The sequence below is a fragment of the Aspergillus steynii genome (assembly GCF_002849105.1).
Source record: "Aspergillus steynii IBT 23096 chromosome Unknown P170scaffold_2, whole genome shotgun sequence".
Taxonomy (NCBI): Eukaryota; Fungi; Ascomycota; class Eurotiomycetes; order Eurotiales; family Aspergillaceae; genus Aspergillus; species Aspergillus steynii.
Window position 1 is genome coordinate 5235158 of NW_020194399.1, and position 24780 is coordinate 5259937.

A 24780-nucleotide genomic window follows, 5' to 3' on the forward strand; every position below is an offset into this window, starting at 1 on the left:
TCCACTGCTCCAATTGATTGGTCGGCCTCCGTCGCCTGTCGTCCTCGACGTCACTTGATTCTCTCTGCTGCATCGGGGAGGCGTTTTTTTCCCACTTCTGCTCCACGCCCGTCGCCTGGGGTCGACTGTAATTAAAATTATCCTTTTCTCCTTTATACTTCGTCGCTCTTAAGCTTCAGGGGTCCCCTCCATCCCCTTCGCCACGCCACCTCCCAATTGGCCCGTCGCCATGTCCACGGACAACACGTTTTCGCCGTTTCGGATCTCCCGATCGGACGGAGAGAGACTCGACCGCAATGAGGCTTTCAAGGCTGTTCGAGAGCATCTAAAGCGCCAGGAGATGGGAATGGACGCTCCCAGGTAGGTTATTCGGACCTCCCTTGTGACCTCCCGGTCGGCGCATTCGATCGCTAACCTTTGTTCGCTCGGTAGCTTTTGTGCCTTCCACCGTCACTCGTGCTCCGAGGATGAGCAGGAAACCTTCCGCCTGCACCGCGACATCATCCACACCATTCTCCTCCCCTTGTTTCTACTCCACAACCAAGCTTCGCGTGTCGCCGCCAACGTGCTACCCAGTCACCGAGGAACAGAGCCCGAGCGCGCCTTCCGCGGAGAAGCCCGAAGTGCCTACGCCTGGCTGCACTGTATCCTTCGCGAGGAGCATGACTGGTACATGACTGAACGATGCCCCGCCTGTATCGCGTTGCACGTCCTGCATTCGGAGCCCACGATCCGGTTCGTTGCGGTGGCTTGTCTCCTGTCGGACCATCTGCAGGGCCTAGACCTTCTCAACGCCAAGCGACGGTTGCCTAGCTTCGACTTCTGGTTCGAGGCCCTGGAATCTGCCGTGCGCGAGGATCCGTTCTGGGGCGACGACTTCTGGCCGGATATCGAGTACCGCGCCTGTGCGCTGACCGACGGCGTGAAGCAGCTGGTGCTGCAGTGCCTGGAGCTCCGCACCGCCCTGGACCGCAAGTCGCTCCAGTCCCAGACCTTGTACAACGCGAGCGTGCATTACTCCTCGCGCCAGCAGCACCTGCACCCCGTCGCGGTGAAGGTCTCCAGCTGTGCGCAGAAGCACTCGGTGATGACCACCGAAGAACAGCGACGGTTTTCCAAAATCTCGGTCAACCGCTGCATGCAATCATATTGGAGTGACCGTCCCCAACGGTTCCATGCCCGCCGACATGGCGATCCCCGCCGAAGATCCGTCACCTCTTAATATTCTTGAGGACGCGGCTTGGATCGATGGTATCCAAGTCTTGGTGACAAAACTGCATAAATACTTCGGCAATTGCACGTCAGCGATGTCAGTGGTACTTACCTTCCCTGGATTGCCCAGGGTTCCTGGATTATTCGAAACGTTTGACCAGGATTCAAACGGAAGATCTCCCAGAGATCCCGGATGCTGCATAACGGCTGGCGCTTCCCGAATCCGAAATACGAGCTAAGCGATCGAGTCAAGCTTGGCATGACTCATAGCCAATGCTGTTTCTTCTTATAATGGCTGCCTGGTGGACAGTTGCCGAATCTCTAGGACTACAACCGTGGTCGTACATGCTAGGATTCATTGACCACTTCTGTCCCACCGTTCAAAGACCGAACAAGCAGCAACGATGACCTCCCCCACCGACCGAGGCGTCACCCACACGCTCACCACCCCTCAACCCTCCAAGCAATGCTTCGCAACGTCGTCTCCCTTCGAGGAGAAAATCGGCTACTACCGAGCCGTTCGACACGGGCAGCACATCTTCGTCTCCGGCACCACGGCCATCGACCCGACGTCACCCAGCGATGCCCCGCAGATCCTCTTTCCAGGCGACGCACGCCAGCAGACGCGCGTGGCGCTGAGCGAATGCATCCAAGCCATCCAGGCCCTAGGCGGCAAGGGGGCAGAGAGCGTGGTGCGAGTCAGGATGTTTGTCAGTCGACCCGAGGACTGCGCGGCGGTTGGGGAGGGGTTTTCGGAGATTCTGGGGCGGGCGCGCCATCCAGGGGTGGGAGCGGTCGCGACCATGGTGGTGGTGCGGGATGGGTTTGTGGATGCAAGGATGTTGGTAGAGATCGAGATGGATGCCATGACAGACGGCATTTGATAGCGAATAGAACTTAGACATAGATTGGCATTGAACATTGCATTCACATTATTCTGTATCCTCTCTCCACTATAATTCCCTATGTATGATCTCGCCAGATCGATCGATCCTGAATCTCAATCTGCCCGTCAGGCCGTCACAGGACCTCCGTCCTCCGGAACGGTGTGGCCAACGCCCATCACCTACTCGAATCGGCAGCAGTCGAGACTCTGCGATCGACAGTGACGAAAAAAGAAAACATTCCATCGAAGACCAATCACACTTGCGAGTGCGAGTGCGATCGAAGCCAGATCGCCTTTTCTCCTTTCTTTTCTTTGTAAGACGAAGATGTAAGAGAGTATTGACACGGTGCTACAACACATCCCCCATAGTCCATGTATAGATAAAGTTCGCAACTAGCAATAGAACAAGTGAAAAGTAAAAACAACAGTGGACAGTGCCGAAGACGACCCAAAAACCAGTCCGTCCCCTAGAACCAGACGAGCCTGGAACCACCTCTCTCACTTCCCTACCAGAACCAGAAACAAAAACAAAAAACAACCCCCACACAAACAAAACCCAGCCCTAACCAAACCCACCACCCACTAACCAGTGGCCAGTAACCACCGACAGGACAGGGCGACACGCAGTACCGAACACTAACACTAGCGGAGTAAATACTAAATAAACAGACTGAAGACAACTGCAAGCGACCGACCGACCGACCGCTCACCACTCCTAGTTCCAGTCGTAGTAAAGTCGACTACCTCCTAAGACTTGTACCGACCGACCCTTGTCTATTTGAGACAAGGCAAAGTGGAGACACGGGAACGCCTGCATGGATTGTATGTATCTAGTAAGGTGGATGTTATTAGTATTACATCTAGGAGTACGCAGTAACTACTGACAGTCCCGTACTTGGAGGATAACATGTAAGAAGACAGAGAGGTAAGTGCGTATACTGTAGAAGGAACCAAACCCTGAAAAGCAGAAGCGGGGAGAAGACCCCAATCAGGCGGGTTCCTTCTTGGTCATCTGGATCACGCCGCTGATCGATGATGATAGTGGTTGGTGAAGGGGGATAGGAAGAACAGGTTTTGAGCCCACCGTTTTCTCTACTCCGTGGGATTTCCTGGAAGAACTCCGGGAAGAAACATACGCAGACAATGGAAGAGGGGTCAGGCTGCCCATGATGGAAGTGAAACTCAACTCAGATGGCAAACCGTTTCGCTTCGGGGGTTTCTCCTTTCTCCTTTGATTCATGGGCGTGGTTGTTTTGAAGATGAGGGAGGTTTTGTTTGATGATGTGAGAGGCGAGAAACGAGGTTTTTCCTCCGTGGATTGCTTTTTTTTTTTTTCTTTCCTGTTTATTATTTTGTTTATTGGTTGTATTTTCAGTTTTTTGCCCCTTCTTCTTCCAATTCGAACGGGTGGCTTGCCAGACTCTACCTGACCCATGGAGACTGCGCCTGTATAAGATTGCGCCGCAAAGCAAACAGAGGTGTCCTATGGGAAATAAGCTGAGATGAGTTCCATCGCGCTGGATGGAAAGACCCCGACGAAGGTTTATAGTCATCGATCGACTTTAAATGAGGTTGTGGGATAAGCATTGGGGCTGGGTTTGGGAGGCGCGAGATTCATTTAATATCCAGAACGAAAAGGTCCAAAAGGATAAAGAAAACTTACCAGTATGGAGATTACTTACCTACTTCCACTCCCACCGCACCCTGTGGACGTGGAGAAATTGGGGGGGAAAAAGCAATCAAAACCATACTGTGACTACGTACGCGGACACCTCTTCTCCCCCACCTCTGCCTTCCTTTCCCCAGAGTCCCATTTGATAGGCTGGGATGTTTACTACGAAGGGTGTTTCCGTGAATTGATGTGTAAGGAAAATAACAGAACCACGTAAAGCCACTGGCTGCATGCATGTTGCCCAAAGAGGACAACGGTCGCTCTGCCCAAGAGGGGAGGTGGTGGTAGTGGTGGTGGTACATCCTCCGTGTAGAAGGAGTTGCATACTGCGTACATGCTCCTGGTGGTGGCCTTACTCCTACCTGACATAGACAGGACGGGCGGAGAGGAGGGAGTCCTGCCCGAGTCGACAGGAGAGATCCCAGATCCCAGATCCCGCTGGCGAGAGGGAGTGCTCTACGAGTACGACCACAGGGCGGGCTCTTCCTACGAGGACGGAGTATATCCATCATCCACCACACTGGTGTAGATACATACTCCCGGGACCACCAGGACCACCGTAGTAATATCGTCCTTACCGAAGCCCACTAGACATGCATGAAACTAAGGCCGAATCGAGGCTCAAAGACAAAGAAGGAAACCTCCGGATCTGCCGTGGGTCACGATTTGTGTGTGACCTGGCCTTACTTTCCACGGCTGTCGAGATTAATCTCGGTGGTGAGAATACTGACGCAGGCTTCGTCTGGAAATTAATGTCCGCCGAGTGAGGGGCCTGCCATCATCTGAATATGATTATGAATATTCATTCATAATCATATTCATATTAATATTAATACCTCACCGCCAGAAAGGCAACCCAACCCATCCTCATGGAAATTGAAAGTCCAGACCAGAACCCAGAAAATTGGAGACAGCGAGAGTCGGCACTGGCAGAAGGAAGGGAAAAAAATAAAAAAGGGCCCTCAGTGCAAAGGCCCGACAGATCCAAAAAGGCGGATCCTCCCCCCCTTCGGCAGCACGGAGCAGGGTCTAGACGTCAATCCGGACCGGAAAAGGGCTGTGGGTTCTGATCGGGCGATGCAACTTATTGGGTGGATAACAGCCAATCACGCCGGCAAGAGGGCGATTTTTTTGCCCTTTTCGCGGGACCCATGACTGTGAGGGATGGAGTGGTCGACGTCAGTCCATTCTTTCCCTCCGTTTCTCATGTTTTCGGGCGCTCTGGGCGGGCTTTTTCTGATTATTACGGAGGAGCTGGGAGTCGGCGAAGTTACCTAGTAGTAGTCTACCGAGGCGACGGAGGACAGGTATTGTACAGCACGAAGGTTGGAGATATGTACAGCTAAATAAATTAAACCCTGACGCTTAAAGGATTATGGTTATCTTTTCTTGGTCCCTGTCAAAACCAGCCGAGCCGGCTGATTTGCCAATGTGTTTTATCTGGCTGATTCCGAAGCGAAGATTCTAGACTCTCCCTGGAGACATCGTCATCCTACAGGGTACAGGACATCTACATGAGTCTGACAACCCTGAACCCTGAGACAGGAGGCAGGAGACAGAATGACGGGATAGAAGCATCAGTAGTGAAGGTCCAGCGAGACTGACGTAGGGATCAATTTACATTGAGCGGAGCACCTAGTTTGTACGCTATTGATACTATTTACTCTTTTTACGGAGAACCGCGTAGTGACCGCCTTTTTTCTTTTCTTTTTTTTTCTCTCCCTGTCGTTTGATTATATCTGGGTCAGTCAATTCCATGCGGCCAGCAAACTAGTGATTGGGTCAGGGACTATTTTCCGGGATTCCTCAGCTCGCCCACATCCTCTGCGACCGACACCGTCAGGAAACTAGTCGGCAATAACGCTGGCGATGATTATAATCCAGTTGTACGACCGACCGAGTTTCTTTGTCTGGATGATATGGATCAGTCATTTGGCGGCGATGGCGTTCGAAGGAGGCGCTGATGGCGCTGATCGGCGGAAAGCAGGTATGTCAATGTAACTAAGAATACCTTACCAGATCCCCATGCGTAGGGAGAGGCGGGATTTTCCACCTGCCGGTTTTTTCCTTTTTTTTCTTTTTTTTTTTTTTTCTTTCGTCGTGTTGGTACCTGCTTTGCCTGCTTTGGCCACTCGACCAAAGGCACATATCTATCGGCCTGTCTGTCACCAGGATGATCATCTTCGCTGTCCACCCCGAGGGGTGTCAATCATGCCATTAAACTCATTCCTTAGGATTGGATTTTCCACCCCGCCGAATTCATCATCGTCGAAATCATCCTCATTTATTCCAAACGGGCTTTCCCCCCAATTTCCCTAACCTGTCAAACGGCCTTCCCATTTCCAAGGGTCCATCGATCCTATTCCAGTCAGGCCGAGGCGGTGGTGGGTCTTTTTTTTTTTTTTTTTTTTTTTTTTCCTTCTCTCGTTCTGCTCTCTGCGGTCTGGGTTTGGGAGGGGGCAAAAAAGACAAAAAGGAAAGAAGGAAAAAAAAAAAAAAAGGTCCGTGTAATGCCCGTTACGGTATCGCTGGGTCTTTCGGACACGACCCAGCCCCGATCAGCCACTATGGAAGGCCTAGACAAGTCGGAGGGGCCTATGACTAGCATTGGGTCCCCGTTGTTGGATCATCGTATTTCGAGTCGCCAGGCTGGAAGGATTGGCAGACAGAATGAATGCTGCCATATAAAATATTCATCAAATAAATAGAGAATGTTCATCAAATAAAATACTACAGGATAGTGAATGGAGAGAGACGAGAATAAAATGAATGAATAAAATCAAAAAGAAAAATACGGTACTGCGCACAATGCACCCAGCAGATGGTGACTCCCGACCGGTCCTCGTGTCATGGATTCCCCAATCAGGCCAAGCCCGCCCGGTCTAGAACGCCGGTGGAAAGTCGCAGCCCGAGGCCTCTCGCCCTTCAGGTTCTGCCCTCCTTGGGTCAACGCCTTTTCCTGGGCGTCATTCTTTCTGCTGCTGCTACTAGTAACTGGCGCTCTGCTGCTCTCGTCGCTTTCCTCGCTCTTGTTGGCCCCCCGATTTTACACCTTTCCGTCCAACTTTTGGCCTCGAAGCTTCTTCCCTTCCCTCTTCCCTTCCAATCTCCCTGGTCTTTCCCCACTGTATCATCATTATCATCCCAAACCTCCACTTCTTTTTCCCTCTCGTTCCTCTCTCTTCCTGCCGCGCCGTCTCGTCTGTCCTCTTTTTTTACTCAAGCCACATCCACTCGCTCTCGCTTTTCCCCCGACCGGCCGTCTGACTCTTTAACCCTGCTCCATCCGTCGCCCGACCTCCCGCGATTAATATACACCTTTTCCGTCTCGTGCTGTTCTCTCTCCCCCCAAACCTTCTCGACTGGCACAATCCTCTCTTCCCTGTTCGATCATATCCGCTTGTCTTCCTCCTCTATCCGACCCATCCAAAAAAAAAACGGCTTTGGAGGAACTTGGCTGTCATTGCCAGATCATCACCGTGGCTCGACTCTTGTGATTTGGAGAGAATTGTTTGGCGTCCTGCAGATCACCACCGTCTTCCCCTCCTCCCTCTTCCTCTCTTCTCTCTCTCCCTCTCTTTCTCGGCTTTCGCCCAGACGTCAACGCAGCCTGGATGAATCAGTCACAGTGCCATGGACCATATCGGCCTGACTTTGTGGTGCAAGATTTCTCGGCTATGCGTTCACCATACTCAACCAACTCACAATTTTCTTCCAACCGGAATTCATACTTGCCCAGGGGCGTCGGTTCCTCGCATCAAGGAGTCGTGACCAACCTGGAGCAGCAGGATCCCAACCAATTAAGCCCTATCTCACCCGATCAGCAAACCTCGCAACCACTGCAACCACAACCGCCGACATCCCGGGACACGGGCTCAAGCCGACTGAAACGGCGAGCTTCCCAAGGATCCCTTCTCACAAAACCATCTCCCGTCTCTCGGTTTCTCTCCAAGAGCAACGCCTCCCTACATCTCTCCTCCTTTGAAAAACTCGGCCTCTCCGCGAAATCCGCCGGTCGAATCGAATCGCGGACGCAATCGGAGGAACCTCCTCGCTTCTCTTCCTCTTCGACGGCATCGAGTTCGCTGGCGGCTCGAGCAACCCAGTCCTCCTCCACTGTTTGGGATCTGAACCAAGGCGATTACCCGGCCACTCTCCCTCCCACCCCTCCGGAAGACGAAGAGAACATAGCGTGGAATCCCAAATCCGGCATGTTATTGTTCGAACCTCATATGACCCGGGAGCCTGGGCCCATGCCCATGGACGAGGGCCCCAACATGGACAACACCCCCACAGGAGCCTCTTCGGATAGTCTCGGCAGCCCATCCGACCAGATGTCGAATGTCTCGCCTTCCAGCTCGGGAGGAAGCCCGGGGTCATCCGGTGAAATGGACTGTGACCACAACACATGGTTGGAGAATGGTATCGACGCAGCGGGTAGGTTTTTTTTCGATTATTGCAGACTCGAATCGTTTTGGCTGACTTGTTCGGTAGTATCGTCGTTGCCGTACTCAAACGCCCGGGGTGAAGCCGTCAAAATTGTCTCGCAAATGCTTCCCTATCCACGGCCTGCCGATAAATCCGTCCCCACGAGCGAGGATGTCTTCGGTGGCTTGATCCAAGCCGTTCAGCATCGACTGCAACACGGACAGTCGCCCTATATCAACATCACCCACGCCGTTCCGGAGCAATTCAGCCTCTCAAACCTACCTTGCTCTCCTCCCAACACCCCCCGATCCATGTTCCCGGCGGACGACTACTTCAACTCGACCGTCTTCTCCAGTGCGGCCGTTGTATCCGCCTATCACGATTTCCGAGGCCCTATCAAGCCCAAGGCCTCCCACTTCCCGATGCCGATCGTCCCGCCGTTCAGTGTACATATCTCGGTTCTGGAACGGTATCTCCCGCCATCATCGGCACAGGAATATAAGGATATTTTCCAACCCCACCGACCGTCGTTTTTGGTGGATCGGTTGTGTGAGCTGTCCCCCGATGGCGGCTCGCTATTATTCATCTACCCCACAAGAAGGGGTGGTTCGACATTTAAGTCACAATATCTAGGGCCCATCCTCGACCCTCTCCTGCGGCAGCTTGTGGTGGTCAACGAACTGTCCGCCGATATCGGACGATATCTGGGCAAGATGGCCTCGGTCTCGTATATGGAAGACTTCGACACCATGCAAAATAATCTGGCCCAGTTATGTGAAAGCCTGAGCTCGTCGACCTCGCGGTTCAGCATTGCTGATGCCCGGAAAGGCAGTGCCCATCCGGATCGCAATGTATGGACCGAGTGGTATATTCACCAGGAGAAGACACGGATGAAGGAGGTGCTCAGCCTGTACTGGCAGAACGGCCGCCGGCTCCCCGCCAGCAAGTCGGTGTCGAACCAAACCACGAATTATATGTTGCAAGACAAGGAAGTGACGTCAGCCATGTTGCTGGGTGAAATCCTTGATGGAATCCGGAAGCGACCCTATGGCGAAGAGATCGAGCCTCGTGATGGAATTGAACTCGGGGTGTTTGTGATTCGTCGGTCCCACTAAAGGAGTGAGTGCCTTAAGAGGGATGATCGGTCGGGTCTACAGTATTCCGAGGGATCATTCCGGGGTGGTTCGAACAACTCAAGCCAGTCACTGTTTATTCCGGCCTACCTCCCCCTTTTTTTTACATTATTTTTTTATTTGCTTGGTGGTTTTCTTATCTTCCTCTCTTCATTGGATATACTATGGTGATTGCGAAAAAGGGTGGCTCGGGCGGAACAGGCGGCGTCTTTTTATTGTGGCATATATAACTCGGTTCACATGGGGGAGTCCATGCAAGTCGGACCGGCTTTTTTGCTGTTTCTTTTATATTTTTCATTTCTTTGATCATCGGATAAATACCCAGGATGTTTGTGATTTATGGTTATTGAAGCGAGATGAACCCTAGCATGGCTTATTTAGAACATGGACATATACGATCCGAATGAAGACACTGACAGATGACATGACGGTGATGATTTGGCCTCGAGACTCGTAATATTCTGTAGTGTCATGCTTATCCATAGCATCCAGAGCATCCATAGCATGCGTAGCACGAACAGAGAGATCTTGCACGCATCCAGCGCCTCGGAGTTGTCAGGAGAGCTGCACCAATCAGAAGCCTTGGATGTGCATCACGAAGGCGGTCAAAAATGTTCCCGACGCTAGACCCTTTCGGGCCCGCGGCTGGATTCCCGCTTTCTGCTCCATTGCCCGTTGTGATTCTCTACTTCTTCACTTTCTCATCGGCTTTTTCCCTTCGCCCTGCCGTCTCGCTGGGTTGCTTCTTTGGCGGGTTCTTCCGTTACGTTCCCATCTTTGTCTGCTCATGCAAATATCTACTGCGTTTGCCAAAAAGACACACTAAGCCATCTATTCCTCCCTCTTGTCTCTCCCCCTCTTCCCTCTCGAGGTAGCCGGACCTCTTCCTCTCCATTGCCAGCCAGCTAGTATACCCTCTTCGACAAGCAATGGCGTACTCGCCGGCCCCGGCTTCCCCGGGCCCCAGCAACGGCGGCCCAGCTCTCCTCAATAGTCTGCATTCGCGAGGCCGATCGACAAGTCCTCCGACCAGCGTCCCTCTATCCAAGCGAGACAAACGGCGCAGTGCGCTCCAGGAGCGTCTGCAGGACCTGACGGCCTCTTTCAGCCAGAATCGGGATACTCAGTTCCGCCAACAGCTGCATGCTCTGCAGTGTGATATGACCCTGATCAACAATGCCGATCTGTACTCCCCGGGCCCGCTGCCCGACTCCGCAGACGACATCGCCGCGTTGATCGAGAATACCGTGGGTGGGGGGAAGTTCGCCAAGGAGATGGCGAGTCTGGCGGGCATGTGGTACTCGCGGTTTGTGCAGGAGGTGAATCAGGTGAAGGCGGATAAGGATGCGGATCTGACGATGTTGGCGGTGAGTTTGTTTCTGTCCTTTCTCTTGGGTTTTGGACACGAGGTTGTTGTCACGGGATCAAAAGCTAACGCTTTGTAAAGCATCGACATGATAGTAACCTGGATCGATTCACTCGTGAGTATTCCTTTCGAGTGCATTTCGCCGAAGAAGAATACAAGAACCTTTCGTCCACACTCCGCGAACGACTCGTGCAGGCCATCTCGAGCAAACGGGCCCGTCTGATGCGCGAGAAAGAGCAGTTGGACATCGCCGATACCAACGCTCTTCTATTACACCCCAACCAATTCAGCATCACCAACCCTGCCAGCCCCGGCGGGATCCACGGGAACCGGAAGACCCGTCACACTCGTCACCGAGTCGATCTGGATGAGTTGGGCAATGGCATTATATCTGAGATCAACAAGAGAAAGCGCAAGGCCCCGGAGGAGGACGTCGGGTCGCCTGTGCGGGAGGGCGCCGGAGCAGCAGGGACCGCGGCGGCGGCAACGTCAGCGTCTCTCCCGGCCGAGCGCGCCAAGGCGCAGCTGGCCCAACAGCAGCAGGCGCCTCTGTATTCGATTAATTCCCTGTTTACTGAAAAAGAGCTCAGTGCTCATGCCAACCAAGCCCACGTTGCCACCGTTCATTTCTTCTCGACCTCCAAGCGCGGTGGCGACCAACCGTCCGGCACGGCGACGAACGGCAACAATACCGATACGGAGGATGCCTCCGGGGTGGACGGGACTGGCGCGGAAGACAACGGTACTCCGGCGACCGATATGGCTCGCACGGCCAGTCAGAACTACCACGCGACGCGCTCCACGCGCGGACATGGCAACCATGCGCTCAATGCGCTTGCCGAGTTGTCGGACAAGCCGGCCGTCCGTCCGAACCTGCCGTACAACATCCTGGCCAACTACCACGCGCGACCCAGCAACAACGGCGCGCCGCCACTGCCCCCGTTGATGAACGAAGAAGTCGACGACGACTGGGCTCGCCTGCAGCGGTTGAACACCAAACCGTCGGGATACTTTGACAAGAATCTGGTGCAGTTGCTCGTGGAGCCCCTTCCCGCCGAGACGGACGGCGTCCCGACCAACCCGAACCGATTCAGCCTGCTGCATCCGGACTTCCCCGTCGATATGGGCATGCACTTGTATCCCCTCAAAGGCAGCGACGACAATTACGGACAAGAGCGGACGAAAAAGGCACGAACGGGGTGATTTATTCCGCATGTTGCGGGTTTATACGGATTGAACGGGATGCAATTGATCATTATCGGGCGTTTATCTTTCTGATCTCTCATATCTTTCTTATCATTTTTTTTTTCTGTTCTCTTATGGCGTGCAAGGACATGGCGCGAGGATGTACTGTCCGAACAGTGCAAGTACAAGTTACACGTACAGCGAAGGGAAATAGGTTAAATACCAGTGGCGTTTAAGGCAAGGGAACCCTGAATCCATAAGGTAATGGATATTTTGGAAATCCAGCTATACAGTACTGACCGGTTGATAGTTGGCTGCTGGCTAGTTGGTCGGCCTACTTGAGAAGGTGAATTTCTTTTCTTTTTTTTCAATTTCCTCTCTCATCTTATTTTTTTTATCTCTGCCATGGCATGGCTATGGGATTGTAATTACTAGGCGTCTGCGGTTGTGGTTGTATCCTTTCTTTTGTTCTTGGTTTGTTTTGTTTTGTTTTGGTTGCCCTTGAGATGACTTTTTCCATCACTGATAGATCGAGCTTGTTTGAACCATACTTACTATTCTATCCGTGCTATCTGTCTATCGATTTGGTGTCTTGTGTGGGTATTCAGGTTGTTTCGTGAAATAGGCTCGAGGGCCTTTCGTTTTGCATGGACCTAGCACACTTGGGTGGACCTACCTACCTTGAGCATAGAGTATATGCTTCCAGGCAGTATCTATTTACAGGTAGTCTGACATGTTGATGTTGGTTCGTCCAGGTAGGGTGGATGTACACACGGGAACTACTATCAGAACGAATAAGAATGAGAATGAGGCGGCCGAATCTGTTTCTTCTTTTTCTCACTATCTTCCTGGCTAATGGGTCAATTTCCCCTAGAATTAAGGACAAGGTTGGTTGGTGGTTTGTAGACCTGGCTTTCCCTGATCTGATCTGATCCGATCTGTCTATCCAGGGGAATTTAATCAGCTAGATCAGACAGACAGACAAACAGACAAGAAACAGACAGAGTACACGAACCGGAACCCGTAATCGCAAGTGGCAGTGCAGACCAAAATCAATCAAATAACTGGTCAATAATCACTTATCAAGTTTGTTCGAAGGAGTGGCTTGAGCAGAGCAGAGATGAAAAACCAGGAAGGAAAACAACAGCAGGTAAAACAAACAGAGCCCAGAACCCAAATCAAATTGCATTTCGTTTCTCAAGGAGTGGATATGCAGACGATGGCAAGCAGGTAAGCGCATCACAAATGAAATAAGCTGGTATTAAATCGCGATGAGGGATGGTTTGTTCGTTGAGAACAAACCATACTAGATTGAATGGTTGGCCAACCTCGAGAATGGAAGGTATTTGGATTTGATTGGTGGGTGTTTGTTGTGTTTTGTCCTTTTTTTGTAGTTTTGGTTTTCTGGGTAGGGCAAGCAGACGAAGCCAGACGTTTTGTGGTATGGCAATCTGATGTCTGGGATTTTTTTTTCTTCTTTTCTTGTTTGGTCTGTGGCGAAGTGAAGATCGTGTCTAGGTCATCTTAGATGAGTTGGCGCTTTTTCCGAAATTAGCAAAATCCCAAATTTCAAGTTCAAGATAAATAGACCAACCTCATCTCAAGATCATCCATATGATTACACATCGCCACAAAGAGATCAAAAAAGAATGAGTGCCCCAACTCCATCTCCAGCTGCATGGTCCCGCTACTCTTGAAGATATGCCGAGTGCGAATGATCATGGCCAGGTAGTGAGCGCGAAGCCGATACTCCGAGTCCGGCGTGTTGTCGTAGGCGTACCGCGCAGACCGCAGGATCACGTCGATTGGGATGCCGCTCTGGAGGCCCTGCTTGCGCAGCGCGAGCCGCTTCAGTCCCTCCAGGCCGTACTTCTCCGCGGCGCAGTACACCGCCGTGTCCCGGAGGACGAGGCCGGCGGTGTCGGACAGGTAGATGGTGGCTTCGCTAGATCCAGATTCAGAACCGTCTGGGTGAGCGCGCTCGAGTTCCCAGGTGTTGCTGTCCCTGCTGCGGAGCAGACGGGGGAAGTAGTCACCCTTGTAGAGGAATTCGAGCACGCAGGACAAGATTTCGGGCTCTCTGGTTGGGGTAAGCGGTTTGAGGTCTTGGGGTTAACTGCATGGGGAGTTACGAGGACATACTCTTCTGGTAAGGCTATTGCCATGTTCATGGCGTTCTCTGCAAACTGGTCCCGGAGCATGGCTGCGAAGAAAGGTGAATGGCACAGGATATCCTCGTGGGCCACGAATAGACGCTGGTCCGGACCTACAATCAAGCTGACTATAGGGCTCATGAGGGGACTAGAGCGGCGGAAGTTACATTAGTGTTTATTATTGATACATGGTCTGAAATAGATATAGTAAAGCCAACAAGAGCGACAATATGAAGAACTAAAACCGAGATTCACATATAGAAACTGTATCAGGAAAAGTTACTTACCTGTCCGGTGGCGGACTGTCCGCCCTCTCCTGCATCTTCTTCGCTTTCACACGCCCATGTCCACCAAAAGCCTTCTTAGCCGATCTGAAGGATTTCTCGACTCGATCCTTGGAGATAAATGAGCGCTTGACCGTCATGGTGTGGACGTTGACGCCGTCCCCGTCCAAGGACTGAGTCAGAAAAGACACCAGCGACAACCAGGTATAGAGGCAAAGGAGCGACAGAAAAAACCAGAAGAGCGGAAAAGAACGGACAAACTTGTCGAGAAAAAAGAGCGACGCTGCCGAGTCATGCAAGTCGCATGAGGGGAGGAGTCCTGGAAGCTTTCCCAGAACGAGCTTCTCGTAATCGCAAGTCTTCATTGGAATGAAGACCTATCGATTCCTTCGAGAAGGAACAACGTCCTGGGGAAGAGGCTTTCGCATACGCGGACCTACAGCCGTTAGGAGAGATGCGTACGCGGGGGATGGTCGACTCTGGGGAGCGTGAGGAGAGGAAAAAGAAAAGGAAAGCCAAAGGATGAGATGATCGATGACTATGGGCGAATCATGTGATGGCCAGGCAGCTGACTGGAGGATCTCCGCCTGATTTCGTACTTTCGGCCTGGATGGATGCCTCGTGTTCTTTGGTTGATTCTAAAATCCACGGTTTGGACATGGTGCTTGTCATTCAATTCTCGAAGGTTTACCGCCATATCTGCTGCATTCAGATCTATTTTCTTCCATTTGTAAGTGAACGGAAGGACTGGTTTTGTGAGAGTAAGGCCATACCTGCATGATGATGTATGTCAAGTTACTTTATAAGGTCATCTTAGTTAGTATTGCTTCTTATGAATACAGACAGATACATCAGAGCAATAGCGGTGTTTTTAGCTTCTGGGAAATACTATTGAAAAGAATAAATTGCCATTTCATTGCCGCCACGCAGACTATATATATCAGTGTTAAAGTCCAAATTAACACCACGGTCCACACGACCCGGTCACAAACAGGCTCAACAGAGCATAAACCACACCAAAGACATCGAAGTGGTGTATAATTACCAACTAGCTGATCTGTCGAGAGTAATTATATTGACAATAATCATAATGGCAGATCTATACCCGATTGACAGACGTGGCGGTGCACAAACAGTGGCGCCTCACGTGTCTCGAGCGTGACATCATCGGCCAAAGCGCCCGTCGATCAGCTCGCAGTTCCTGAATGCGAGAGCTGCGCCGTGGATTCGATTTCCCAGCCTCTCTCCCGAGATCTCCTGCTGCAAAAACTCCTGTTTCATGATACTGCATGCATGTCCATCTTAATAATCGAATAATTTGCCATTCCTAGCCTCTTGGTCCTTGATCTCCCCTTACTGCGGAAGTAGATCTTAAATATACCCCTCGATCTGCTCTTTGTTCCGTCGCCCGTTCCACTTCAGCCCCTAGACCGGCAACAAAGCCCAGTGCCGACACACAACGTTCCTGTCTGATTCTATTTCTTACTCCCATGTGCTTTGGAAAACGAGATACGATTTAATCTACCACTCAACATGCAGCAGTTTAACCAACTGAAAAGTTGGAGGCGCTCGTCGCAGTTCAGACCCCCCGTCCAGGATCCTGTCTTAACCGCCGAAGACGAAAGGTTCATGCAGAACATCATGGCTGAGAACGGCAGCAATGGTAGCAACCCCGCCGTCTCGCCACCCGGGGAAGCGCCGGGTTCGCGTTCTCCGGTGAGTCCTCTGGGACCCGGCGCGCCGAATCTCCAATCGCCCGTGTCGCCCGTGGAAGAGTTTGGCAGAGAGCTTGGCGAAGAAGGGCGCAAGGCAAGGGAATTGGCTCAGAAGCAATCGAGTGGTGCCTCGCAGTCCTCTAAGCCTGAGAACTCCACGCCGATAGAGAAAGAGAAGAAAAAGAGATGGACTTGGCTGCGACGGAGGAGCACGCAGAAGGTAGGTCTCGTTCAGATCGCATGGTCAAGCATCAAGGGGGAGAACACGGGTTAATGCATTTTTCATGGTTAGAATAAAGAAAACTCGCGACCAGAAACACCGAGCGAACCCCAAACCCAGCTTCCCGCCAATGACCAGGCGAAGCAAGACGCGGCGGATATGACGGAGATCCTGGAGCGACTGAACCTGGCGGCCGACAACAACAAAGTGATTTCCATCAGCGACGAGACCCAGGAGCTCTTGCGCAAGTTCAAGTTGATCTTTAAGGATCTGATCAACGGTGTCCCAACTGCCTACCAGGACCTCGAGATGCTCCTGACCAACGGCAACAAACAACTCCAGAGCACATACTCCAAGCTCCCTAGCTTCCTACAGAAGCTTATCGAGAAGCTCCCCGAGCGATGGACCGAGAGCCTGGCTCCTGAAATCATCGCAGCAGCAAGCGAGAGAGCAGGAAAGAGTGGAATAAACGTGGAAAATGTGGGCAAAGCTGCAGCTGCCGCCAACAAGATGGGGATCGAGGTGCCCAGCCTGAAAGAACTGGTTGGGAAACCGGCTGCTATTGTGGGAATGCTCCGGTCTATCGTGGCCTTTTTACGGGCTCGATTCCCTGCCGTATTGGGCATGAATGTTCTCTGGTCGTTGGCCCTAACTAGTAAGTACTGATGAGCCGATAATGCTTCCATGAATTTAGTCTGCTAACACAGGACCTCCCCTAGTTTTGCTCTTCGTCCTGTGGTACTGTCATAAACGAGGCCGGGAGGTTCGCCTGGAGAATGAGCGTCTCGTCACCGAGGCGGAAATCGAGCAGCTCAATGAACAAACAGACTCGGACCAGCGAATTCGCGCTACGGAGACGCCTACAACCACAGCACCCCAAGGGGCTTCGACGGCGGAAATCCGCGAAGGAATGAAAGCAGCTGAACAATCCCGAGAATCGGCCGTTGCTACACCCATAAATGGGCCGAGCGAAACGGGAGAACTAGTTGAACCCCAAAACAACTCTCCCCCGAAGCCAGCACGATCTAAGTCGATACTGTCTATTTGGGGGCGGTCCAACCAGAGGGCATCTACAGCGCCGGCACCCAAGATCGAGCCATACCCGGGGACATGATTTTCCTTTTTCCTTTCTCCTTTTCTTTACCCTCCCTCAATTTCTTGTTTTGAATCACCTAGATTTTTCCACGATCTTGCGTGTTCTCCCCCTTTCGGTTGGTCTTGCAATTTTTGATACCACTGGCGTTCTTGTTTACCGTTGGAGAAATCCGGCACAATCGTCCCGGGAACAATAATAGCGTCAATCTAGCTCACGTTTCCATACCCCACGCTGAAATTGGCCACCTGGTTCGTCAGCTATCTAATAATTGGCCGTGACTTCCTCGTCATCACGCGAGCCATGGTTGTAGTCTGGACGGATGGAGATTGCGGGAGAGTGGGTTTCCGGTGGCAACCTCAGCAAATGATGATTGTTATGTCCCGAAGGATTGGGTGGTGGTGAGGGAGGCCGGGAATCTGACCGGCCATAATCCCGGAACCCATGAGGTGAAAATGTCATAATGAAGGGTCGATCGTTTCATGGACCGCACGAGACGGGAAGGGCTCTGGATCTATCGACCTACTGCGTAGTGTGGTTGATGGGGACATGTAGTTGCAGGTACTGGACACGCATGCAGCCGGCAAGGAATACCAGGCGGTACCTCTGCCTTAGTGGCCTCAGGAGTCCGTTGAGTTGCAGCGAAGAATAAGAAAAATCGGCGACTGCGGGGTGCAGCATCCATTGGCCAATCACAGCCCCGGGTCCGTGCCGATCGCGCGCATTATGTCATCCGCTAGGACAGAGTGTGTTAGTCCACTATTCCGCAGAGAGTCTAGCGCAGAGCAGAGAAGGTGGTGGGATGTTCCTCGGCAGGTTGATATCATGTCTTCATTTTCAGTCCCCAGGCATTGTCGTTCGAAAGCATTCAGGAGTACTGAAGGACACCGGAGTAGACCCTCAGACCCTCCCGTTAGTCCTCGATATTATTAACTATTACCCCTTCGAGCCATCTGCTTCGCGCTCAGGAGGGGATGGAGTCTCCCTGCAGCCAGCTGTCCCTTTACCGCTCTTTCACACCAATGAACACATGCATCATGTATGCCAAATCCTTCCGCGATTCATTTAGGCGTGCACTAGGTTCGTCTGGGCCAATATAGCTGGGTGATGTGGTTTTCCGTCCTTTCTTTTTTTGTCTCATTCCACTTCGCGCTCGTGTTCTCGAGAACCACCCGACCCTTTTCGTCCGTCAACTGATTGTCCTGTAACATTTGCCACTGGGTGGAGATGCCCCTAAAATACCTATACTCTAGAACAAGAGAGGCTAAGAAACGGGAGGACAGTCTTCCGTCCCCAGGGAAGGCAATGACCCGAGGCAGAATACTCCATACCGGAGTAAATTAAAACAGAAATCTCTGCAAATGAACGAGCTCTTATTATTAGTACCATTCCCACGTATTATTATTATGATATCGATTCTGTCTGCCCTGACCACTGATATTAATTGTTACCAGTAGCTTTTGGCGCCAGTGGCGGAACCCGCCAATCCCAAGCCGTACAGATCCTATCGGATTCCGTCCATTTCGGTCGTGTATTGGTAATACCGCGACCGGCGGACCAACGCCTTAGCTCCGTAAGCACTCCAAACTTTCTACGGAGTATGAGGTACCTGGAAGAGAGAGAAAGCTGCTGCCCTGTCATGCCTGGTGTTGTGCTTTTGCATCGGTCAGATCCTCTGACTCATCTCATCGACTCACTCGATGAATCATATCTTGACCTGGATCTCCCTGCGACCTGGCCATTCGATGATGTAGGAGTACAGGATCGTGCAGAAAAGCACGGTTCAACCAATGTCCCCGACTGGATGGGGAATATGTATGTATGTGATGATGATCTATGATGGATTCACTAATCGCTAGGGTGGTTGGTTTTCGACACTAGGACCTCCCAGTTCGTCATGTTGTTCTCTCTCTCTCATTTTTTTTTTTTTTTTTTTTTTTTTTTTCTAGCCGCGGTTTATAGGAGGACAGTTTGAGGGTCCATATTATTTATTGTATCATGCAGCGCATGTACTTTACTATACGACGGCCTACACGCAACCATCCCCATCGTGCATTCCACCCCGATCCCCTCATTCTTTATCAGAGGGTCAGGTCGGATTGATCTGCATTTCTGGCTGCACGGGTGTCGGAACTGTGTAATGTATGTATGTACGTCAGAAATACAGGGGAAGGAGGGATGGGATCTCAATCGCTGAATCTCCAGATCTCGACCGATAGGGAGGTAGGGATGGGCCAGGGCCAGAGAACTCGATTTTGTCCTGATACGGCCTGAAACGAGAGGTCACGTTGACCTCTACGAAGACGTGCTTCTTCGTCTTCCCTTCTCTCTCCCTCTTGCCCCTTCTCCTTCTCCCCCGAATTTTGATCCGGGGTCCACCTCGCTTCTAGAAAGGAAAGGAAAATCTTTGCGGACGAGAGAGCGGATCAAGTCACGACGAGGGAATCCACTTTCTCTGTATCTCTGCGCTGGCAATTCTCGTACGGGGACTCACTAGGGGGGAAAACGACTCAGCGAGACCATTGATTGTACGGAGTTAGGGCGCTTGACTCGGGATCGGCCAGCGCCAGCTGCAGAATAAGGTACCCAACCATGCGTACAGCGGGACTACTGTAAGGAAGGGTACAACGCTGCCTGCTCCAGGTAGTCTATGAAGGAGTACGGATACTGCGTCAGATGTATGCCTTCTCTGGATGTTCCCCTCCTCCTTGTATGGGGTTGTACGAACCTACACGATATAAAGTCGTGAGTCAACTGGAGTAATTGTAGCGTTGTGACTGGGCCGGGAGTAAACCGATGACCGATGGATTTCCTCGCCTCAATCCCAAGACTTTGCAGAATCGCCATGATGATTGGTCCCGAGTGGCGCAGGCAAAAAGAAAAAGAAAAAACAAAAATGAAAGATGCGGTGAACGCCGGCGGACCAATGGGAATGCACCTTTTGACAGTTCCTGGCCAATCAGCCCACGAGGCCACCCCACCGGAAAGGAAAAATCGAGCCGCCCCAGTTTCTCTCCGTTCCGTTCTGTAACGGGCGGCTGCTGTACGGACAGTGACGCCGCTAGACTGGGCTGATCTTCTGCCTCCCTTCTCTTTTCCCTTTCTTCTAAACAATCCCCCCCTCATTCTTCTGCCATCCCTCATCGCAGTCTTTGCTCCCCCTCTTCTCACTCCACGGAAATTTCCCATTCCTTTTTCTTTTATATCAGATATTTGTCAAGGGTTCATTGCCAAAATGGCCTTCGCTGAGCTGTAGATCCCTCGCTGGGGAGCACGGCTGCCTTTTCCTGCTCCCCAGTCCAGCAGCTCCGAGTATTTCGAATTCGACTTGACGATATCTGGTCCTCTCTTTCGACGCACGATTTGAAGCGTCGGAATTGCCCCTTACTACAATCATAGAAGAAGCACTTTGACGTCCCCTTCTTGGACGAGGTGCTTTCGTTCTCGACGAGAAAAAAAAAATAATCACCTTCCCTCCGTCACTCTTCCTCCCCTCCCTCTCAGGTCCGATCAACTCCTGTACCAACCACGACTTTCCTCTCACTCTCTCACGTCCTGCGATCACGACATCTATATCATCACTTAACGCCATTTACGAATTGACGGTCGAAGAATAAACTTTCCCTATTTGCCTTACACCTCCGAATCTCTGACGCAAATACTTGTGGCATACCGGCGGGTAGCAAACTTTGTCCCACCCCAAAGTATCAGACTGTTCCGGTTAATACTGGACGAGTCCCGCAAAGAAGATCTACCAACATCTATTACCCCCTTTTTTTTACAATTCTATTGTTGTCAATACTGGACAATGACGCAAACGAATCAGTCTCCGAAGCGGTCCCCAATGGGTGCCGTCAAGGACCACCACAACCACAACTCGAGTCCTCTATCGAGTCTCGTGCAGAATTCTCCGAGACGATCCAACAAGGCGGTGTCCCTGGGTCCTCTCAATGCGGATAGAAAGCGAAGAGCGGCATCCGTGTCCAGTGTGTCGTCTGTCTCGTCCATTGAAGAACTAAGCGACGATGCGAACGGGTCCGAGGAAGATGCGGACGACGAGGACGACCAACCGGCTGTTCGGGCCCCGTCTTATGGTCGTCGCGACAGGCCCCATAAGGCGGGGGTCAAGACCACGAAAGGAAACAAGAAGAGGAGGATGGACGGATACGACGGACAGAGCGACGAGAACGACTCGTTTGACAGCTCCGACGATATCTACGCCGCCGTGGATTACATTAGTGACGGCGACGATGACGAGGACCAGGATGTGGAGAAGCTAGAAGAACTCCTGATCGTAGAGTCGGAGGATGAGCATGATCTGGGAGGCATTCTGTCCACCCCCAATGCCGTCCCTGCTGGTGCGGGAGGCTCCCACGACTGGTCCGGCCCTAACGTCTTTGACGATCACATGTTGCTGGCGGGTGCTTCGTTCTTTGACGACGAACAGCTGTATGGTGCCATGCAGACCTTCGGTGAGACCGATATGGCCAGCGAAACCGCCGTGGAGACGCCAGTTCCGCGCCGGGTGCATTTCGAAGAGGATTCCGACTCTTCCTCCGACAGTGATTCTCACACGGACGATGAGATCCCGGGTGATTTCCTCCAACAAGACAGCTTGGATCCTCAGCTGCGTCGTATGATTGAGAACGACACCGAGCCCTATCGGCGCCATCGCCGGCAGTCGGACGAGATGTTCGCCGAGTCCGACTACGGTCATTCGAACATCTATCACGTGGAATCGGATGCCCGCTCCGAGGCGTCCGAGTCGAGCGGCTACGAGAGTATGCAGGATTGCCTTGCCAGTTTTTTGGTGTATTAATGCTGACCTTCCCAAGCCGATGACGGTGAAACCACAGATGAAGACCTTCCCCCTCCCGCCACGATCACCCATCCGCGATCTATTCTGCGCCGTGACTCTTCCGCATCCCTGGCCCCGACCACGGAGGAAAAGAGCGAGTCTACTTCGCGGCGACGAGGTCCCATTATGGGAACGTTCGTCGCGGACCCCAACAAGCCCGTGGCTTTGGTGGATTGCACTGGCAAGCATCTTGTGATCATCCCGGCCTATGCCTCCTCCCGCCATGACTGGCTGGAGTCGGCTTCCAACAGCATCAGTGGCACAGCCAACAACAGCCCGCGGGCTACCACGATGCACTTGGTCGATGAAAGCGATACGGACGCATTGGCGTCTCCGAATCGCAACGACCTCAGCCCGATGTTGGCTTCCAGTGCAAACCTGATGATGACCGCGCTGGGCAACGAGATGGCGCCCGGCGGTCAAGTTATGGGCCCCCCTGAGGCGTTCTACCCATCGCGGGACTTTGCTATTGACAGCTCGTTTGAAGACGACGACGACGACGTAGATCCCGAGTCTGGCCTGAATGTGAATGACTTCATTGACTTCGGTGACGGGTCGTCGGACGAGGAGATGGATAAGGTCTTCGACGAGGATGCATTGACCTCGCCCACGACGACGGCTGCTCCATCGGCCATGGCCCCCAGTGGACCCCCCACCCCCAACCGCGGTGAAAGCCAACAAGCCAGCAGCGCCGAGCGGTTCTTGAACCATCTAGACCGCGGGATCGTCACGGCGTTCCGTCGTAACCACAACCGCTACCAGGCTCTGCTGCGGTTACCGCAACATCGAGAGTTCATGCCGGCCAACTCGCCGTCTCGACCTGCCAGCGTGTTCCGGCATGCAAGACATGCAGACCAACGCACCCCAACGCGAAAACGCAAGGGCAATGGCTACACCGGCGGCGAAGCGGTACGACGCAAGTTGATGGATGCGCATCGACGCAGCCAACTTCCATTTTGAAGAGAGGGATAAAAAAAAGTCGTAGCAGGCGACCGAAAAATATGCGGAGACATGCAACTATCCGTTGTTGTTAATGCAATACTTTACCTCTCTTCCCCCCTCCTCTATGTCTGTGATGACGATGTCTCGGATCCTTACTGGCACGTTCTAAACTCAATTGTCTCCTTGCTTCTTTTATTGATTTTGTTCTCCCCACATCGTTTTTGTCCCACATGTTGTCCACTCTTGGTCGCAGTCTCTCTTCGTACACCCCTTGAAAATGTCGGGGTCTGGAGTGGACAACAAAGACCTCTCTAGAGGCGGATGGCACCCGCATGATCGGGTAGCCGAACGAGGGCGAGTCTCGTATAGACGGACCGATCTACACTCTAGATCCGATGAGAACGCAAGGAGAGACCGATATCTGAACAGGTTGAGGGGGGAACGATCTCCCAAGACCAAAAACCCTTTACCATTTGCACTTCTCTACCGAAAACTAAACAAACCGCCACGAAGGCCGGGACCGACCCCCTCCCCACGAGCGAAAAGTTTTGACGAAGCTTTGCATCGGAGTTTGGATTTTGTTCTATGATTTGTTTTTTTCTTTGTGTTTCCTTTGTTGGCAGAAAGGGATATACCTCAGATGTTTTGTTTTGATTTTTTTTCTTTTTTTTTTTTTTTTTTTTTTTCACCCAAGACCAACGGATTTGATTAGCGGTTCTATTCTTGTCTCTCCAAGGGGTTCTTTGTATTGTTTCCCCTTCGAGGGTGACGATCCCCCATGTCCAGCTTGACTAGATCCAAAAACCAGACTCTCTCCAACCAATGCAAAAACAGTTGAAACGTTAGGATTGTGCTCTGTCAGATGGGGGCGTAGACTGCGTCGGGCCGGAGGAGAACTGACCACCCGTCAGGGACTTCGTACGAAGGGACTAAGAACTAGCAAGGCACGGTGACATTGACAGACAGCCAAGAAAGTGGACCACGTCGGAGATAGTCACAGATAGTCGAAGGGACCACCGCCACAGATGCAACGCTCTGGGGCAATGAGAATATCGTGCGACACGCCAAGAGGCGAGGCCGAGCGACTGGCCGCCTGTCGTCTGATCGGTCGTGTGGCCGGCGTCTGCCATGTCTCGGTCGGTAATTAATCTCCTTTGACTCTCCGAGGGAAAGGCTATTGTCAGTGGTACGGAGTAGTGGTACAAGCCAGAGGCAGCCATGTTTTCGGTCCCAGTCGGCGGGGATGTCGCTGCAGGACCTGATCTGTAGTGCTGGCGGTTCACAGCATTTGGATCATCACCACCAACGAACAATGACAATAATAAGCAGCGACAATCATCGTCAGCCCAAAAGACCGGGTGCTTAGCGAGGGGCCATCATTGGATCCGAACCCTGGGAGATTATTCGCAGACTAGACTACCGCCTAGTCTCGATGGGACCTGGTCAGTCCAGAACCCCCGACCCACGATATTAATAGCCATGGGCTGACACCGACGGGGTTTCAGCGAGACGCCCACCGGGACGCTGCCGGTCATTGGCTGCACGGTCGCCCCTGGGCCTGCAGGATGTTTTCTGCGTCCTGCCGTAGACTGCGAGAGGTTTAGTGGCGGTGGTCGTGTTGGGGGTGTTCTTG

The 24780-nt window shown here is 52.2% G+C and overlaps 9 protein-coding genes across 9 annotated transcripts; 7 read left to right on the top strand and 2 right to left on the bottom strand.

Moving 5' to 3' along the window:
* Positions 1-229: 229 nt before the first annotated feature.
* On the top strand, positions 230-1222 carry P170DRAFT_473100 (uncharacterized protein; the record flags this gene model as incomplete). The annotated part of the gene is made up of 2 exons (XM_024853010.1): positions 230-360; positions 433-1222. The coding sequence occupies 2 exons, from the start codon at positions 230-232 to the stop codon at positions 1220-1222; spliced, it is 921 nt and encodes a 306-aa protein (XP_024708529.1).
* Positions 1223-1616: 394 nt separating this feature from the next.
* Positions 1617-2096, top strand: P170DRAFT_473101 (YjgH family protein; the record flags this gene model as incomplete). Its single annotated transcript, XM_024853011.1, has 1 exon — positions 1617-2096. One exon carries the CDS (start codon positions 1617-1619, stop codon positions 2094-2096), a length of 480 nt encoding a protein of 159 aa, XP_024708530.1.
* A 5351-nt stretch (positions 2097-7447) lies between these two features.
* Positions 7448-9313, top strand: P170DRAFT_352644 (uncharacterized protein; the record flags this gene model as incomplete). The annotated part of the gene is made up of 2 exons (XM_024843932.1): positions 7448-8207; positions 8265-9313. The coding sequence occupies 2 exons, from the start codon at positions 7448-7450 to the stop codon at positions 9311-9313; spliced, it is 1809 nt and encodes a 602-aa protein (XP_024708531.1).
* A 1399-nt stretch (positions 9314-10712) lies between these two features.
* Positions 10713-12225, top strand: P170DRAFT_434938 (uncharacterized protein). Its single transcript, XM_024848836.1, has 2 exons — positions 10713-12119; positions 12193-12225. The coding sequence occupies exon 1, from the start codon at positions 10920-10922 to the stop codon at positions 11898-11900; it is 981 nt and encodes a 326-aa protein (XP_024708532.1). The 5' UTR covers positions 10713-10919; the 3' UTR covers positions 11901-12119; positions 12193-12225.
* Positions 12226-13248: 1023 nt separating this feature from the next.
* Positions 13249-14107, bottom strand: P170DRAFT_434939 (uncharacterized protein; the record flags this gene model as incomplete). The annotated part of the gene is made up of 3 exons (XM_024848837.1): positions 14025-14107; positions 13477-13962; positions 13249-13421 (listed from the first exon to the last, which is right to left on the bottom strand). Coding segments are annotated over exons 1-3 (565 nt in total), but the record flags the coding sequence as incomplete, so codon positions are not given.
* A 24-nt stretch (positions 14108-14131) lies between these two features.
* P170DRAFT_126009 (uncharacterized protein) lies at positions 14132-14820 on the bottom strand. Its single transcript, XM_024842387.1, has 2 exons — positions 14254-14820; positions 14132-14183 (listed from the first exon to the last, which is right to left on the bottom strand). Exon 1 carries the CDS (start codon positions 14682-14684, stop codon positions 14319-14321), a length of 366 nt encoding a protein of 121 aa, XP_024708534.1. The 5' UTR covers positions 14685-14820; the 3' UTR covers positions 14132-14183; positions 14254-14318.
* A 918-nt stretch (positions 14821-15738) lies between these two features.
* P170DRAFT_126969 (uncharacterized protein) lies at positions 15739-16481 on the top strand. Its single transcript, XM_024842389.1, has one exon. It carries the CDS (start codon positions 15853-15855, stop codon positions 16306-16308), a length of 456 nt encoding a protein of 151 aa, XP_024708535.1. The 5' UTR covers positions 15739-15852; the 3' UTR covers positions 16309-16481.
* P170DRAFT_126847 (uncharacterized protein) lies at positions 16189-17490 on the top strand. The gene is made up of 2 exons (XM_024842388.1): positions 16189-16909; positions 16974-17490. Exons 1-2 carry the CDS (start codon positions 16414-16416, stop codon positions 17366-17368), a joined length of 891 nt encoding a protein of 296 aa, XP_024708536.1. The 5' UTR covers positions 16189-16413; the 3' UTR covers positions 17369-17490.
* A 3701-nt stretch (positions 17491-21191) lies between these two features.
* Positions 21192-23165, top strand: P170DRAFT_423998 (uncharacterized protein; the record flags this gene model as incomplete). The annotated part of the gene is made up of 2 exons (XM_024847541.1): positions 21192-22128; positions 22183-23165. 2 exons carry the CDS (start codon positions 21192-21194, stop codon positions 23163-23165), a joined length of 1920 nt encoding a protein of 639 aa, XP_024708537.1.
* Positions 23166-24780: the final 1615 nt, after the last annotated feature.

Excerpts from the sequence above, each read along its gene's own strand:
- P170DRAFT_126847 (XM_024842388.1), top strand. The coding sequence starts at position 16,414 with ATGACGGAGATCCTGGAGCGACTGAACCTGGCGGCCGACAACAACAAA. Across the intron at positions 16,910-16,973 it reads CTGGTCGTTGGCCCTAACTA|TTTTGCTCTTCGTCCTGTGG; the intron begins GTAAGTACTGAT and ends GACCTCCCCTAG.
- P170DRAFT_126009 (XM_024842387.1), bottom strand. The coding sequence starts at position 14,684 with ATGAAGACTTGCGATTACGAGAAGCTCGTTCTGGGAAAGCTTCCAGGA.
- P170DRAFT_126969 (XM_024842389.1), top strand. The coding sequence starts at position 15,853 with ATGCAGCAGTTTAACCAACTGAAAAGTTGGAGGCGCTCGTCGCAGTTC.
- P170DRAFT_434938 (XM_024848836.1), top strand. The coding sequence starts at position 10,920 with ATGCGCGAGAAAGAGCAGTTGGACATCGCCGATACCAACGCTCTTCTA.